Source organism: Bufo bufo, chromosome 5 (genome assembly GCF_905171765.1).
Source record: "Bufo bufo chromosome 5, aBufBuf1.1, whole genome shotgun sequence".
In the NCBI taxonomy this organism is placed as follows: domain Eukaryota; kingdom Metazoa; phylum Chordata; class Amphibia; order Anura; family Bufonidae; genus Bufo; species Bufo bufo.
Genome location: NC_053393.1, coordinates 245,878,987 through 245,896,990, shown reverse-complemented (window position 1 = coordinate 245,896,990; position 18,004 = coordinate 245,878,987). Strand labels below are relative to the sequence as shown.

General features: G+C 44.7%; 1 protein-coding gene across 2 annotated transcripts in view; it reads left to right on the top strand.

The window, feature by feature from the left end:
• Positions 1 to 18,004, top strand: part of TRANK1 (tetratricopeptide repeat and ankyrin repeat containing 1) — a 169,680-nt gene that overhangs the window by 19,657 nt on the left and 132,019 nt on the right. For both annotated transcript variants that reach the window (XM_040433409.1, XM_040433410.1), the window contains 2 exons: positions 10,180 to 10,311; positions 17,403 to 17,529. In XM_040433409.1, coding sequence (XP_040289343.1) covers positions 10,180 to 10,311; positions 17,403 to 17,529 — 259 coding nt within the window. The remainder of the gene's footprint in view (positions 1 to 10,179; positions 10,312 to 17,402; positions 17,530 to 18,004) is intronic.

Below are 18,004 nucleotides of genomic sequence, written 5' to 3'. Positions count from 1 at the left end.
CCCTTTATGTCACTTCTGGGTCACAGCAGCAGACCTGCGGACATGTGAGACAAGATGGCGGTGACCAGGAGCATCTAGCGGGAGGCGGAAAGGTGATTATTATGCGGGCCAGCGGGAGACCACGGAGCTGGAGTAATGGCAAGCGCTTCACTCCCATTCTGTGGTCACGTGACACAAACGTATCCTCGATGCAAAAAAAAAATTATTTGTGTCGAATTACTGTATTTAGTTGAGTACTCGTTGTAGCCCTAGTCCCCAAATATATTATATAGCACCCCCCTCTACCACATACTTATGAGCCGAACACGTTTTGAGGCTATCCTCAAATTCCTTCACTTCACGGATAATAGTCTCTGTCCACCACCCGAAGACCCAAATTTTGATTGACTCTATAAAATAAGGCCACTAGTTAATCATTATTCTAGTACCTTTTCCCAATTTTATATGCCTGAGCAAAATATTGCTGTAGTTGAATCCCTTGTTCATTTTAAGGATCAAATTTAGGCAACATCTCCCAAATAAAAGAGCCCGGATCTATAAGATCTGTGAGAGTGCCACCGTGTATACCTACCGTTTCCGAATATATGAGGGGGAAGGACACTAAACATGACCCCCATCGCTAGGTGTTAGTGGCAAGATCATATGGGATCTTACACATCCTCTACTAGACAAAGGGTATCATTTATATATAGATAACTTCTATAACGGTGTCACTTTGCTGAAAGCCCTTTTGTCTAGATGAAGGGGAAAGAGCTCAACTGCATCATGTGTTTGAATTTTAAGGGTATAAGTATTGCACCTTATTCACTTTGTACACTGCTTGAAATAGACCACACTGGTCGAAACGTCGCTGAGAATTGATGATTAAATGTAGAGTGCCGTGGTATATCTTCAATACTTAATTTACTTTTTGTCTAGAGCCACTGCATTCTGTGGCACAATATACAAGAATTAGAGGGGTCTCCCCAAAACTTTCTTGGGACTATCAATTAGCGTGGGAGAGAACAGGGCCATCTGCAACGAAAATTTGCTGCTTGTGAAATATAGGGATAAGAGAGACGTCCTGATTTTAATCACAATCCATGATTGCAGCAGTACCCTTGTCCCTGTACGTGGGTCCACCACTCAAGCCAACAAACCTGTTTGAATACAGAAGTATAATAAATTCATGGGCGGCGTGGACCTTTCGGATCAGGTCATCAAGCCATACAACGCCATGCGCGAAACAAAAATATGGTACAAGAAGCTGGCTGGCTGTCTATCTGACCAAAGTTTCTCTGAACAATGCCTTTGTGCTCTACAGATATGCTGGCAATACAGAGACCTTCCTGCAATTTCAGGAAACATTTATCAAATCGCTGATGTTTACTGACCAGGAGGCAGGTCACAGTGCATCAGGTAGTGATGTCTGCAGGATAATTCCTGGCCAGCATTTCCCCACAGATATTCCCCTCCACTGAAAAAAAAGGAGGCCCCAAAAAAAGATGTTGTGTGTGCACAAAATGTGGGATTAGAAAGGACACCATCCACCAATGTGAAACTTGCCCCATAAAACCAGGTCTGTGCATTAAGGATTCCTTTAAAATTTATCATACTTCCATTATTTTTTTTTATTTAACTGACCAGCGCCATAGCAAACAAATTATAATAATATTGCAACCCCAAAAGCAAAGCCACAGATATTCCCACAATACTCAGTATACTGTCGGCAACTGGAAAAGTACTAGAGGGAGGGTCTCTTTCACCTTGCTTGCATAGCTGGATGAGAGGAATGGATATAGCAGAGTTGATTTGCCTCAGCATTTTTTTCTGATGTTTTGATAAGCTTTTTTGGGGCCTTTATTTTATGGAATGGTGGGTAGGTTGGTAGTGGGACCTGCCATTCCCCCTCCTCCCCCAGTGCGGGATTTCCAGCTTTCCCTCAGTCACCTTACTTTAAATTCCCACAGGACCCCTAGATTAATATCAAGAAGGATGTCCCCTCAGAAATCTAAAATTCTCACTATACCCCTAGACGAATACCATGAGGGGTGTGACTTTCCATAAACTAAAAGTTATTGCTATACCTCTAGATGAATTCCTTCAGGGTGTAGTCTCCAAAATGGGGTCACTTCAAGCTGGTTTCTTTTTTTGGGTTCACCTCAAAGCTTTTGCATTTGTACATCAAAATATGCCCTCCAAAATTCTAATAGCTCTCCTTCCCTGCCAAGCCTTGTTGTGTGCCCATAAAGCAGTTTATGACCACATATAGGGTATTGCTGTATTCAGGAGAAAATGTATAACAAACTATTGGGTGCATTTTGTCTTTGAATTCCTTGTGAAACAGCAAAATGTGGGGCTTAAGCTATATTTCATTGCAAAAAATTTATTGTTTTTAATTGTATTGTTCAGTGTTGACAATTTCTGTGAAACACCTGTGGGGCCAAAACAGTCACTGCACCCCTAGATAAATTCATTGAGGGGTGTAGTTTTGAAAATGGGGTCACTTTTGGTTTTTTTTCACTGTTCAGGTACCACTGGGTCTTCAAATGTGACATGGTGTCCCAAAAGCATTCCAGCAAAATCTGCCCTCCAAAATCCTAATAACCCTACTTCCCTTCCAAGCCTTGTTGTGTGCTTATACAGCAATTAATGACCACATATGGGGTATTGCTGAATTCATGAGAGAATGTGTAACAAACCACAGGTTGCATTGTGTCTTTGAATTCCTTGTGAAACAGCAAATTATGGGGCTAAAGCTACATTTCATTGCAAAAAAATTTAATTTTTAAATTTTATTGCTCAGTGTAGATAAATTCTCTGAAACACCTGTAGGGCCAAAACAATAACTGCACGCCTAAATAAATCCTTTTAGGGGTGTAGTTTCCAAAATAGGGTCACTTTTTTTTTTTTTTTCACTGTTCAGGTACCTCTGGGTCTCTGCAAATACGACTTGGTGTCCCAAAAGCATTCCAGAAAATCTGAACTCCAAAAACCACTTGCGGCTCCTATCATTCTGAGCCCTACTGTGTTTTTGCTGTTAACCCTTGCTGTGTTACAGGAAAAATAGGTTAAATTGGAAAATCTGCACAAAAAAGTGAAACTTTTAAATTTCCCATCTATTTTGCTTAAATTCCTGTGGAACGCCTAAAGGGTTTACATAGTAACATAGTACATAAGGCCGAAAAAAGACATTTGTCCATCCAGTTCGGTCTGTCATCCTGCAAGTTGATCCAGAGGAAGGCAAAAAAACCCTGTGAGGTAGAAGCCAATTTTCCTCACTTTAGGGGAATAAAAAATTCCTTCCCGACTCCAATCAGGCAATCAGAATAACTCCCTGGATCAACGACCCCTCTCTAGTAGCCATAGCCTGTAATATTATTACACTCCAGAAATACATCCAGGCCCCTCTTGAATTCCTTTATTGTACTCACCATCACCACCTCCTCATGCAGAGAGTTCCATAGTCTCACTGCTCTTACTGTAAAGAATCCTTTTCTATGTTTGTGTACTAACCTTCTTTCCTGCAGATGCAGAGTATGTCCCCTCGTCACAGTCACAGTTCTGGGGATGAATAGATGATGGGAGAGATCTCTGTACTGACCCCTGATATATTTATATATATATTAATTAGATCTCCCCTCAGTCGTCTTTTTTCTAAAGTGAATAACCCTAATGTTGATAATCTTTCAGGGTACTGTAGTTGCCCCATTCCAGTTATTACTTTAGTTGCCCTCCTCTGAACCCTCTTTAGCTCTGCTATGTCTGCCTTGTTCACAGGAGCCCAGAACTGTACACCGTACTCCATGTGTTGTCTGACTAATGATTTGTAAAGTGGTAGGACTATGTTCTCATCACGGGCATCTATGCCCCTTTTGATGCAATCCATTATCTTATTGGCCTTGGCAGCAGCTGCCTGACAATTTTTAAAACAAGTTTTGAATTACTTGAGGGGTATTCTTTCTAAATGGGGTAATTTATGGGTGGTTTCTACTATGTAAGCCCCACAAAGTGACTTCATAACTGAACTTTTCTTAAAAATGTAAACATTTGCTTCTAAAATTCTAAGCCAAAAAAATAAAATGACATTTACAAAATGATGCCAACATAAAGTAAACATATAGTTATGAAGTATCGCTATCCGTCTTAAAATCAGAGAAATTCTACTTTTGAAAATAGTGAATTTTTTGACATTTTCTGCAAATTTTAGATTTGTTTATACATAAAGGTAAAACATATCAACTCAAATTCACCACTAACATAAAGTACGATGTGTCACGAGAAAACATTCTCAGAATGGCTTGAATAAGTAAAAGCGTTCCAAAATTATTACCACATCAGGTGACACATTTCAGATTTGAAAAATAGGGCTCCGGCATTGGGTCCAAACAGACTGGTCGCTTGCATGAGCCCTTATACTATAAGTCTCCACATTCAGTTCTGCCATCCAAGGACCTGACTCTTCTGTCCCCGATGAAGTGATCTATCAGAGATCATCTGGACAGATATTTTTCTTTGCAGTTTAGCACAGAATAAGAAGGCTGCCTTCAGACATGGAATGAATTTACCTTTAAATTTTGACAGAATTCCAGAGGAAAGAATTAGCAAATTGGGGCACACAGCATTTTTGTGCAAAGATTTGCTGCTTTTTGTGATTTCACACTCTCTTAGCACTTTTTAAAAGTGGATGTGGTTAGTTATGTTATTTAGGTATATGACACATTTAGGAACTGCGACTTTTTAAGGACGTGTGAAGTTGTAGTCGGTAGAAATGTACTGAAATGACTGATATGTAGTATTGTGTGGTTTAGAAATGTCAATCATAAATATATGTTATGTTCTATCAATCTAAGACTCTTATTTATATTAAAAAAAAAAGTGATAATCAGGGTGTTCTGGTGGTGATAGATAATCAGTTCTCACCTCTCCTGTCCTTTATACTATAAACAGTAGTAAGCAGGGTGTTCTAGTGGTGATAGAAATACAGTTCTCCCTCTCCTGCGATCTCTGAACACTGTACAGATGATGTCCGTTTGCATTCCGTATTTTGCGGAACGGAGCAGCAGTTCCCCTAATAGAACAGTCCTATCCTTGTCTGTTATGCGGACAATAATAGAACATGTTCTATTTTTTTTTGCGGAACAGACATTCGTGTGCATGAGCCCTTATACTATAAACACTGATAAGCAAGGTGTTCTAGTGGTGATAGAAGTCTGCAGTCATCTCAGAACTGCTAGACAGAACAGGAAGACTGCATTAAAGTTGTTGTCTGGGAATAAGTAACCTTTCACATGTGCCCTCAGCCTTCCTTTGTATGGAATGATTCATGCTTACCAACTTCCCGCCGCTCTAATCCTACTTTCTGGCTTCTGTGTGTCCATCTTTTTGATGGCTTGTTTAATTGTTCTCTGACATGGGCATGATCATCTGTGCCACTGAAGCCAATAACTGGCCTCAGCATCGATTTGTCTTTTGTTGAAACATCACTGCTTAATGCAGGAGTTATAATCTGAGTCAGAACTTGGGCTTACCAACTCCACGGCCCTGGGCATTGCTGTAACTTAAAGGGGTTCTCTAGGAATTAAGAAAATTAAAATACTTAGTCTACGTAGACCTTTGGAGACAATTTTTTAATGATTGCATTTTGCACATTTTTGGCTAACAATCATTTTTTCAATTGTCCTTTTTAAAAAAAATATTGAGCCGTTCTGATACAAAGGGTTAACTGTTCTAGCTCTGTGACTGGTACTTTCACTTTGTACTGGTCAGCTAATAAACCTTATCTCTAAACTACTGAGAGGTCATAAACATAAACGTAAGCCACATTCTTAGCAATAAGATAATAATTGAGCTATAATGAGTGTTTAGGAGGTTAGAGAGCACCGATAAGGAGTCCGTCCGCTCCTGGTGTGACGGAAAGAGCAGAAAATCCAAAGGGTTCTACTAGAAAATCTCTGCTCTCGTACAAAAAAAAAAAAGGATTTTGTATTTGTAATAAACACCAATTAAATTATTTATAGCTAAAAATGAGTACAATGCAATAATAAAAAATATTGCCCCAAAGGTGTAAAGTATTACTTTATTATAAATATATTCCCAAATACATTTCATTAGTTATGATGGCTCATTTTGCATAGGGAGCAATCATTAGTACTCAAAAAACCTTTCCTAATCACACAGGAGGACAAGTAATTTCACAACACTGAGCTAAAGAGCTGCCTTATCCTCCTGTCTGCTCTACTTGTCAGGGATCTTGAATACAGCTGATAAGATCTTTAGCTAAATCTCTGCACAAATGGAGGTTATGAAGAGAAATGAAGGGGCTGTGATAATGGAGACTGCTGCTGTTCACTAGCCCATCCCCACCTGAAGATCATATTAAACTGTATTCGGGATCATAATCCCTGACAAGTAGAGCAAAGAGGAGAATTAAGGCAGTTTTTTAGCTCAGTGTTGTGAAGCAACTTGTCCTCCTGTGTGATTAGGACAGATTTGTGTGTACTAATAGGACAGAAGCCATTATAACTAATGAAAGATATTTAGGAATATATCTATAATGATGTCATATTTAAGTATCTTCAGTAATTTTATTTTCTTAATTCCCGGAGAACCCCTTTAAAGGAATTATCCAGCTTTTACTAAGTGGTGGCCTATCCTCCAGATAGGCCATAACTAGCTGATTGGCAGGGGTCCGACAACCCTCGCCAATGCTGATCAGCTATTTGTGTGTTTAGCATCTGAACACGCTTAGATCGAGGCAACTGTTCATTCGCTATAGTAGCCTTGAGCATGCCAGAAGTTCTTATGGATACCACAACGATGTCACAGGGCTCTATATGAACATAATGACATCACCCTGCAAAAAACGAGCCCTCACATGGCTCTGTAGATATAAATATATTTTTTAAAAAGTTATGGCGGTCTAAATAAAGCAATGCAAAGAAAAAAATAACAGTTTTTTTAAAAAACTATATAAACGTGACATCACAAAACCCATAAAACTCTTTTTCTGCTATGACAATGAGCAGGTAAACAGTGAAGAGAAGGCTGTGCTGACACAGTGTGTGCCTTCTCTTCAATCAGCTGATCGGCAGGGGTGCTGGCTGTTTAACCCACACCAATCTAATATTGATGGCCTATCCAGAGGATAAATAAAAAGTCTTTTGTATTTTATCATATTAAGTGGCTTCTTTTAACCCCTTAAGGACCGGGCTCATTTTAACCTTCAGGACCAGGCCATTTTTTGCAAATCTGACCAGTGTCACTTTATGTAGTGATAACTTTAAAACGCTTTGACTTATCCAGGCCATTCTGAGATAGTTTTTTCGTCAAATATTGTACTTCATGACACTGGTAAAATGGAGTAAAAAAAATGCATTTTTATTTATAAAAAAAATACCAAATTTGCAAAAAATGTGGAAAAATTTGCAAATTTCCAAGTTTCAATTTCTCTACTTCTATAATACATATCAATACCTACAAAAATAGTTATTACTTTACATTTCCCATATGTCTTCTTCATGTTAGGATCATTTTGGGAATGACATTTTATTTTTGGGGGATGTTACAAAGCTTAGAAGTTTAGAAGTAAATCTTGAAATTTCTCAGAAATTTTCAAAAACCAACTTTTTAGGGACCAGTTCAGGTCTGAAGTCACTTTGTGAAGCTTACATGATAGAAACCACCCAAAAATGACCCCATTCTAGAAACTATACCCCTCAAGGTATTCAAAACTGATTTTACAAACGTTGTTAACCCTTTAGGTGTTCCACAAGAATTAATGGAAAATAGAGATACAATTTCAAAATTTCACTTTTTTGGCAGATTTTCCATTTTAATATTTTTTTTCCAGTTACAAAGCAAGGGTTAACAGCCAAACAAAACTCGATATTTATGGCCCTGATTCTGTAGTTTACAGAAACACCCCATATGTGGTCGTAAACTGCTGTATGGGCACACGGCAGGGCGCAGAAGGAAAGGAATGCCATACGGTTTTTGGAAGGCAGATTTTGCTAGACAGTTTTTTTTTACACCATGTCCCATTTCAAGCCCTCCTGATGCACCCCTAGAGTAGAAACTCTATAAAAGTGACCCCATCTAAGAAACTACACCCCTCAAGGTATTCAAAACTGATTTTACAAACGTCGTTAACCCTTTAGGTGTTCCACAAGAGTTATTAGCAAATAGAGATGAAATTTCTGAATTTACATTTTTGGGCAAATTTTCCATTTTAATCAATTTTTTCCAGTTTCAAAGCAAGGGTTAACAGCCAAAAAAAACCTCAATATTTATGGCCCTGATTCTGTAGTTTACAGAAACGCCCCATATGTGGTCGTAAACTGCTGTACGGGCACACGGCAGGGTGCAGAAGGAAAGAAATGCCATACGTTTTTTGGAAGGCAGATTTTGCTAGACAGTTTTTTTTTACACCATGTCCCATTTGAAGCCCCTCTGATGCACCCCTAGAGTAGAAACTCCAAAAAAGTGACCCCATTTTAGAAACTACAGGATAGGGTGGAAGTTTTTTTGGTACTAGTTTAGGGTTCATATGATTTTTGGTTGCTCTATATTACACTTTTTGTGAGGCAAGGTAACAAGAAATAGCTTTTTTGGCACCGTTTTTTTTTTGTTATTTGCAACATTCATCTGACAGGTTAGTTCATGTGGTATTTTTATAGAGCAGGTTGTCACGGACGCGGCGATACCTAATATGTATACAATTTTCTTTATTTATTTAAGCTTTACACAATGATTTCATTTCATGTTTTAGTGTCTCCATAGTTTTTTCAGTTTTGGGGCGATTATCTTAGGTAGGGTCTCATTTTTTGTGGGATGAGATGACGGTTTGATTGGCACTATTTTGGGGTGCATATGACTTTTTGATCGCTTGCTATTACACTTTTTGTGATGTAAGGTGACCAAAAATGGTTAATTTAGCACAGTTTTTATTTTTAATTTTTTACGGTGTTCATCTGAGGGGTTAGGTTATGTGATATTTTTATAGAGCCGGTCGATACGGACGCCACGATACCTAATATGTATACTTTTTTATTTATTTATGTAAGTTTTACACAATAATATCATTTTTGAAAACAAAAAAAATGTTTTAGTGTCTCCATATTCTGAGCCATAGTTTTATTTTTTGGGCGATTGTCTCATTTAGGGGCTCATTTTTTGCGTGATGAGGTGAGCCTGGGGGCTGGGCCTCTTAGGCTTCCGTACATGACAGGCCCCAAGCCTTGGAATGGCTTGGGGCTGCCATGGCAACCATCGAGTCCCCGCCACAGCAGCGCGGGGACCCGATGTATGAGATGAGGGAGTGCAATCCTCCCATATGCCGCGGTCAGCGCTGACCGCGGCATATGAGGGGTTAATCCACTGGCATCGGCGTTATCGCTGATGCTGGTGGATGCAGCAGGAATCCGGCTGTCAGTATCCGCCGGTTCTCTGCTGCTGATCGGGGGACCGCACGTGGGGGGAGGAACGACTGCAGGACGAGAATGCTCGTCCTCGAGCGCTAAGTGCCGGCGATTGAGGACGATCATTCTCGTCCTGGGTCGTTAAGGGGTTAAATGGGTTTTTGCCCTCGCATACAATGGGGGTATAATACTAGGATATGCCCCCATTGTCTGATAGGTGCGGGTCCCACCTCTTGGACCCGCACCTACAAGGAAAACGGAGCATGGAAATTAATGGAGGGCGCACTGCACATGCGCAGCCGTCCTCCATTAATTTCAATGGGGCCGCCGAAAATAGCCGAGCGCTGCCCCATAGAAATGAATGGGAGCAGGGTCCGCGTGGTGCGCTCTCATTCACTTGTATGGGAGCAGCGCTTGGTGGTGGAGGAAACCCGGGGTCCTCCAGCCACAGCTCTCCCTGCTCCATTCTCCTTGTAGGTGCGGATCCCAGAGGTGGGACCCGCACCTATCAGACAAGAGGGACATATCCTAGATTGTATGTGATGGGAATACCCCTTTAAATAAGTCCACCCCATGCTTATAAAAATGTGTAGAAATCTGAGTCTCACTTCCTTCTGGGATTCGCGTCCCCACCTATCCCTTGGTTGAACTTGAGGGACTTATGTCTTTTTTTCAAACGTATTAACTATGTAACTATGTAATTTTAAGCAACCATGCACAGCACAAAAGTAAACTGTATAAAAATGCATAATGACCTTTCAAATTTTTATTTTTTTAACAGGATGGATAATTTAGACTATTCAAACTGGTTAAAAAATGCTGGAAATGAGCTGTACAAAGCTGGGCATTATATAAAAGCTCTTGAGAAATATCAGAACGCCATATATGTTTTATCTAATATCTTCTACTTTGGGTAAGTGCAGTATTGAGTATGTGTATGTATTTACTGATCAAGGTGTTTTTTGAATATTAAGAATGGACCTACTTATCGTATTGTTTCCCTTCCTCATTGAAGATCCCTCAGAAAATATTAACCAAAATCCTTATTAATTTACACATAATACTGTGAAGCTCATTGTACAGGTAATGATATTTTCTCGCCCATATTCATTGGGGGTACACAGGAACCGTGGGTAAAGCTATGTCCTCTAGGAGGCGTTGACACTAGTAAAAGCTGTTAGCTCCTCCCCTGGCAGCTATACCCCCTCCAGCCTGGAGAGAGAGCTCCAGTTTTTTCTAGTGTCAATAGGAGGCAAGACCTGTAGCTCCTGAAGATTTTTTATTTTAGTTAGTTTTTTTCTCTTCTTTTAGTTGGGAAACAGTGGTCGCCTCACCTCCCTGTTCTCCCGGGGGGAGCACGCCAGCGTTGGTTCGCCACGCTGCCTCCTCTCCCTACCAGAAGACAAGGTGGACCAGGGCAGCCTCGCTCCCTGCATCCCGCCAGCCAAGGGGTCACTCGTCCAAGTTCCTCTTCCAGCTTCCTGCCACTACGGTGCCAGTAGCTGAAGGGGTGACCCTGCTGGAACAAGAGGAAGGGTGAAGATGGCGGCTGGACAGATAAGTAGATGTCATCGATAACCCCCTCTTCCCCGGCCCGCCTAGCTTAACCTCGTGGCTCAAAAACGACCTGCAAGGATTAATCCAGAACAGCAGCAGCAGTTTATTCTCAGTAACATCAAGCAGGGCCGCACAGTGTCTCTCTGGTAAGCGATTCACTTAGCGCTGGGGAACAGACATGGGCCGCAACCGGGGGGCGGAGCCTAGCGCATACTGCGCTTACAAGCAAGGAAGTTCGGGGGCGATTCACCGCTGCGGCTTGCGGCGATCCGTCTCCCACAACGATCGGGCGGCCTCCTGATTTATGGTGCTGTCTGGGCAGGGTGAACAAGGGGTCACAGCGTGGAGCGATCCTAGCCATACGGGGGTTAGTGGACACGCGCACATCGCAGAGGCTCTCTGGAGGGATGCAGGACCTGAGGGGGCGGAGCTTATGCTTTCCCACCTCAGCGCTCAGCCAGCTCTATCCGGACCTCATCTGTCGGCGCTTCCTGGGCCTGGTAGGAGCTGTTTTCCTCCTCAGGTCACTGTATCCCTCCAGCCTCAGATATATCTGATTTCACCATGTCTGATCCCTCTGGGGTTCTTCCGCGGCCAATAGCTATTCATTATGCCTGCTCTATATGTCAGGCTAAATTCCCTTGTGGGCAACAGGATTCTGTCTGCACCGCTTGTCAGACGCTCAGGCAGGGTCCCCCCCCTTCAGCCCATACCGCTGCTCCCCTGGCATCTGAGTTACCCGACTGGGCCAAAACGCTCTCTCAGGCGGTGTAAAACCTTGCTCAAATCTCCCAATCCACCCTATCTATTGTGGGTCGCTTGGTTGAGAATCCGCCGACAGCGCAGACTGCGCCTCCCTCAGATGCACCCTCCAGACCTTCTGGCTCGCGCAACCCCCCCCCCCAGGTCACTTTCCCCCGGTGATTCCGTCAGCGCACGGCATTTACAAAAGCGTCCCAGAGTAGACCATGTTTCTTACTCTGACGTATTTCCCTCTCCACCACGTGTGTGGTCTTTCTCTCAGGTTTTTCCTCTCCTGGAGACGTGCCGTCCGACGGTGAGGTTGAGGATTTGGATGCGGAGCAGCCTTCTAGGTTGGCCTCCACTGTGGATTGCCTCATTGCTGCCATCAGCGACACCTTCCAGGTGCAAGACGATCCCCCCCCCCCCCCATTGACCAGCAGGGGGTATTCTTCTACCGTCCAAAACAGGCCTCACAGGTGTTTCCTCGCTATAATGATTTTTCGGCGGTCGTCTCCCAGGCTAGGGATCACCCAGACATGTTTTTTTCCGCCCCCAAAAAACTGAACATCCTATATCCTTTTCCAGCGGACTGCGTTTCCACGTGGACATCCCCTCCTAAGGTGGACCCACCTGTAGCACGGCTGGCCAAAAATACGGCTATTCCCATAGCCGATGGATCCTCCCTTCAGTCCGCTGAAGATCGTCGGATGGAATCCTTGACAAAGTCCCTCTTTGCAGCCACGGGGTCAGCACTTAGGCCCGTGTTCGCTTCCGCGTGGGTGGCTAAGGCAATCTCTGAGTGGGGCAGCCAGCTGGACCAGGACTTTGTATCCGAGGTCCCTTCTCAGGACCTCCGATCCTTGGCGCAGCTGATCATTCAGGCAGGGAAATTCCTCTGCGAGGCGTCCCTGGACGTTGGCGCCCTCATCGCGCGCTCTTCAGCGCTTGCAGTCACCTTACGCCGCGAGCTTTGGCTGAAGGTGTGGGCAGCGGACGCGACTTCCAAGCGTTCTTTAGTCGGTCTCCCCTTTTGCCAAGGCCCGTCTCTTTGGTTCTCGGCTGGACGAAATTATTTCTGAGGCCAGGGGTTGTAAGAGCACCCATCTCCCACAGCCTAGGGCCAAGCGGGCCTCTCACATTAGGTCAGGTTCCTCGCGTAGCAGACCTTTTTGTCGATTCGCTAGTTCCTGCCCCTTAGCGAGTTCCTCCGCTGGGGGCGGCGGCTTTCCTTCCCAGGATCTGCGCAAAAAAACGTCCTTACGGGCACAGCCCTCCTGGCGTCCCAGACCCAGGCCGCTCGACCCCCTGCGGCTAAGCAGGCCTCGGCCTGAAGGTGCGCCCCCGCCCAACAGGGTGGGGGCCGCCTCCTCCTCTTCCAGGACGTCTGGCGAGCCCACGTGTCCGACGCTTGGGTGCTCGAGATTGTATCCTCGGGATACCTGATCGAGTTCCTATCTCTTCCCCCAGGCAGGTTTTTTCAATCCCGTCTTCCACGGGACCCCGAGCGGGCAGCTGCCTTCTCCCAGGCCATTCAGTCCCTCCTGGCCTGGGGAGTCATCTCTCCTGTTTCCCCAGCAGAAAGGTTCAAGGGGTTCTATTCAAACCTTTTTGTGGTCCAGGAGGGCTCGGTGCGTCCCATCCTGGACCTCAAACTGCTAAACAAGTTCCTTCGCCTTCAGTGGTTTCGGATGGAATCCCTTTGTTCCGTAATTGCTTCTCTGGAGCAGGGGGAATTCCTTTCGGCCATAGATATTTAGGATACATACCTCCATGTCCCCATCGCGCGGAGTCACCAGCGCTTCCTGAGGTTCGCGATAGGAGACTGTCATTACCAGTTTGTCGGCCTCACGTTCGGGCTGGCAACTGCACCTCAGGTCTTCACAAAGATTCTGGCCCCTCTTCTCGCCCTGCTTTGTTCCAGAGGCATCTTCCTTATGCCTTATCTGGACGACATCCTCATCAAAGCCTCCTCCTTTGCTCAGGCATCAAACAGCGTACAGATCACGCTGGAAGTCCTGGCACGTTTCGGGTGGTTGGTCAACCTGCAGAAGTCATCTCTGACACCCTCCAGACAATTGGTCTTCCTGGGTATGCTTCTGGACACGGACATGGCACGGGTTCGCCTTCCCCCGGACAAGCGACTGGCCTTGCACCGTTCCGTGAGGAGCCTTCTCGACTGCAGACTTCAGTCCATTCGACTTTGCATGAGGACGTTAGGGAAGATGGTCGCCTGTTTCAAGGCGATTCCCTTTGCCCAATTCCACCTTCGCACGTTCCAGAGAGCGATCCTGTCCTCCCGAGACAAATCTTCTGAGAGCCTGGACCATCTCATCCGTCTCTCCCCTCAGGTACGGTCGTCCCTTTGTTGGTGGCTGTCTGTTCCAGTTCTGGGAAGGTCCTTCCTTCTGATCTCCTGGACGGTTGTTACCACCGACGCCAGTCTACTGGGTTGGGGAGGGGTGTTCCCTCCCAGGACAGTCCAAGGCACATGGTCTCATCGGCGTCCAAGCTCCCGATCAATGTCCTGGAACTCGGGGTGATTCTTCTGTCCCTCCGGCACTGGACCCACCTCTTGAAGGGTCGCCCAGTCAGAGTCCAGTCGGACAACGCCACGGCTGTGGCGTACATAAACCACCAGGGGGGAACGCGCAGCCTCGTGGTGATGGAGGAATCCGCTGAGATCTTACGGTGGTCGGAAGCCTATGTACCGGCAATTTCAGCGATCTTAATTCCTGGGGTAGAGAACTGGACTGCGGATTTCCTCAGCAGGACCACGATGGATCCGGGCGAGTGGTCCCTCCATCCGGAAGTATTCGAGGCGATCTATCTCCTTTGGGGTCGCCCCGACGTGGACTTGATGGCCTCAAGGCTCAATCGGAAACTTCCAACCTTCCTTTCCCGCGCAAGGGATCCGGAAGCTTACGGCGCGGAAGCTCTGATCTCCTCTTGGCAGGGGTTCTCCCTCCTCCATGGTTTCCCCCCTTCCCCCTTTTGCCCAGGGTTCTACGGAAAATCAGGATGGAGGGCATTCCGACGATCCTCATCACCCCAGATTGGCCCCGTCGCATGTGGTACGCCGACCTCGTTCTTCTTCTGGGAGACGTCCCTTGGTCACTGCCGCTCAGAGACGACCTGCTTTCGCAGGGACCGGTCTTCCATCAGCATTTAAGGTCTTTCTTGATGGCGTGGCCATTGAAACCGCCATTCTAAAGCGAAGAGGTTTTTCGGTGGATGTTATCCGCACTATGATTCAGGCTAGGAAGCCTGCTTCTAGGATCTATTACAGGACCTGGAGGTCCTTTCTGGGTTTCTGTGAAAACCGAACCATTCCTCCTCTTCGAACCATTCCTTTTCTCTCCCCACGATCCTGTCCTTTCTTCAATCAGAGTTGGACCTTGGTTTGAGCCTTAGCTCTTTGAAGGGTCAGGTCTCGCTGCTTTCTATTTTTTTCCAGCGCCCTCTGGTCCCCCTCGGGCCTGTAAGGACTTTTCTTCAGGGAGTGGCACATACGGTTCCTCCGTACAGTCCTCCGTTGCTGCTTTGGGATCAGAATTTAGTGCTCCTAGCGCTCCAGGCTTCCCCTTTTGAGCCTCTACGGGAGATTTCTCTCCTCCTGTCCTGGAAGGTAGTTTTCCTTGTGGCTATCACTTCCATCAGACGGGTGTCTGAGTTGGCGGCCCTTTCTTGTAGAGAACCCTTCCTGGTTCTTCATAAGGATAAAGCAGTTCTCCGGCCCGTTCCTTCCTTTCTACCGAAGGTGGTCTCCGACTTCCATATCAACGAGGAAATTGTCCTTCCCTCTCTGTCTCCCTCTCCTTCACACCCTAAGGAAAGGGAGTTGCATCACTTGGATGTTGTGAGAGCTCTAAGGATCTATTTAGCATCCTCCCTTCTGCCATACAGACTCCCTTTTTGTCATTCCGGAGGGTCCTCGCAAGGGATTGTCTGCCTCCAAGGTGGCAATCACACGTTGGATTCGGGCTGCAATTGAGGAGGCTTACCGCGCCCGGGAGAGGGTTCCGCTCTCAGGTGTCACGGCTCACTCCACCAGAGCGGTGGGCCCATCTTGGGCTCGGAGGAATCGCGCTTCGGCTGCACAGTTGTGTAAGGCGGCTACTTGGTCCTCCTTACATACTTTCACGAAATTTTTCCAGGTGCATACTTATGCATCGGCGGACGCTGCCTTGGGCCGCTTGGTATTGCAGGTGGCAGTTTCCTAGATGCCTGCAGGGACGATGTTTCCATGGGGCTGTGGTTTTTCTCTCCCTGTGGACTGCTTGTGGACGTCCCACGGTTCATGTGTCCCCCAATGAATATGGGCGAGAAAAGGAGATTTTTGTATAACTTACCAGTAAAATATCTTTCTTGCTCTTCATTGGGGGACACAGCAACCACCCAGCATTGTTGTTCAACCACAGCTGTGGCTGTTTCTGGTTAGAACCCCGTTGGGTTTTTGGCATGGTTGGTGTTCCATATTTTTTTCTTAGTTGGCATGCTTCTACTACTGCTTGTGCACAAACTGAAGCTCTCTCTCCAGGCTGGAGGGGGTATAGCTGCCAGGGGAGGAGCTAACAGCTTTTACTAGTGTCAACACCTCCTAGAGGACATAGCTATACCTGTGCCCCCCAATGAAGAGCGAGAAAGAGATTTTACTGGTAAGTTATACAAAAATCTCCTTTTTAATAGTTTATAATCCGTAATACTGGCTACAACAGAAAATGGGCACATCTCCCTGCTTATCGCTGCTGTCTATGTCAAAGCAGCGGTGAGCAGTAAGAGAGACGGGAGACATCTCTCTTCCTGTACATTTTTTTTGGACCCAATTTGAATAAAGAATCCTTGGAGGACATGCTGCCGTCTATTCTGCTTGGGACTATTCTGAAGATAGGTCATCAATATTAAAATCCCAGAGAACCCCTTTAAGCTCAAGCAGCTGGAATTATGACCATATATATGTTGTAGAAGTAGCAGCAGTTACCAGACCTGCTGCCCCTCTACCACATATAGCTCCACCAAAATTAAAATAAAAAAAGACACATTGTAGGTGGGGAGTCCTGTTGCAGATTTTGTGTCAAGGCCCAGGAGCTTCAACTTATTGCTTGAAATTTTTTGTGCCCTAATACATTTTAGCATATATTCTTGTGACTCACTGATTATTGATTTGATATGCTTCTGATCTGATGTGAAAGATCACTTTCATAGATCCATAATGTATCACATTCTTCCTCTTATTGCTTCATGGAAATGTGTGATATTGATGCATTTCAACATTGAGAGGCCATACTGGTAGGTAGAATTAAATTTGCTAGGGATGGTTAAAAGTGATGCCTGAACATTTCCTAATGAGGCTGATCGTTTCTTCTGGTATTATTGCCTGTACCATAGTGTAATAATTTTTTTACCAGAAGACACTGAGATGACATGAGTTCTCTACCAGAGCCTTGAGCTTTACAATGTCTGACAGAAGGGCCTTGATTACTTGAGTGACCATAAACTCGAGTTAAAATGAAACAAAATGTATATGTCTTCCAAAGTCTGTTCCAAAGTCTGTTTGGTTGATCCGTTGTATAAAGTGGATGCCATATGTAGAGCATTCTGGACCAGCATTGGGAACTGGCCTGTCTAACTGAATCCTGTACTCTTGTTTGGTTTAGGAACCAGGACTCACAATCTTGTAAATTATAATTATTTTTTTTCGTTCAGAAATCATACAAGAGAAATGGCTGTGCTTTGGAACAACCGTGCAAATGCCCTGTTCAAACTTCAAAGATGGTCAGATGCTTTGTATTCCGCAGAGCAAAGTGTACAACTGGATCCATCTTTTGTTAAGGTAAGCTGTACCACGTTGCCTACTGTTTTTGTACTGAACTTTCAAAACCCCAAAGTGACTTATAAAATAATGTGGACGTTAAAGTGTTTGTGTCACTTTGGCAAATAGCATTTATTATGTAGAGAAAGTTAATACAGTCCTGATCAAAAGTTTAAGACCACTTGAAAAATGGCAAAAAATTATATTTAGCATGGCTGGATCTTAACAAGGTTCCAAGTACAGCTTCAACATGCAACAAGAAGAAATGGGAGTGAGACAAAAAAAATTTGAGCATTCATTTTAATGAAAACAACGAATAAACTGAAACAGGCTGTTTTTCAGCTGATCAAAAGTTTAGGACCACACCTCCTAAAAAAAACTAAACCCCTTCCAAAACAGAAATCCAACTTCCAAACGTGAACTCAGTAATGAGTAGCTCCGCCGTTATTGTTCATCATTTCCAAAATTCGTTTCGGCATGTTTGATGCAAGCGTTT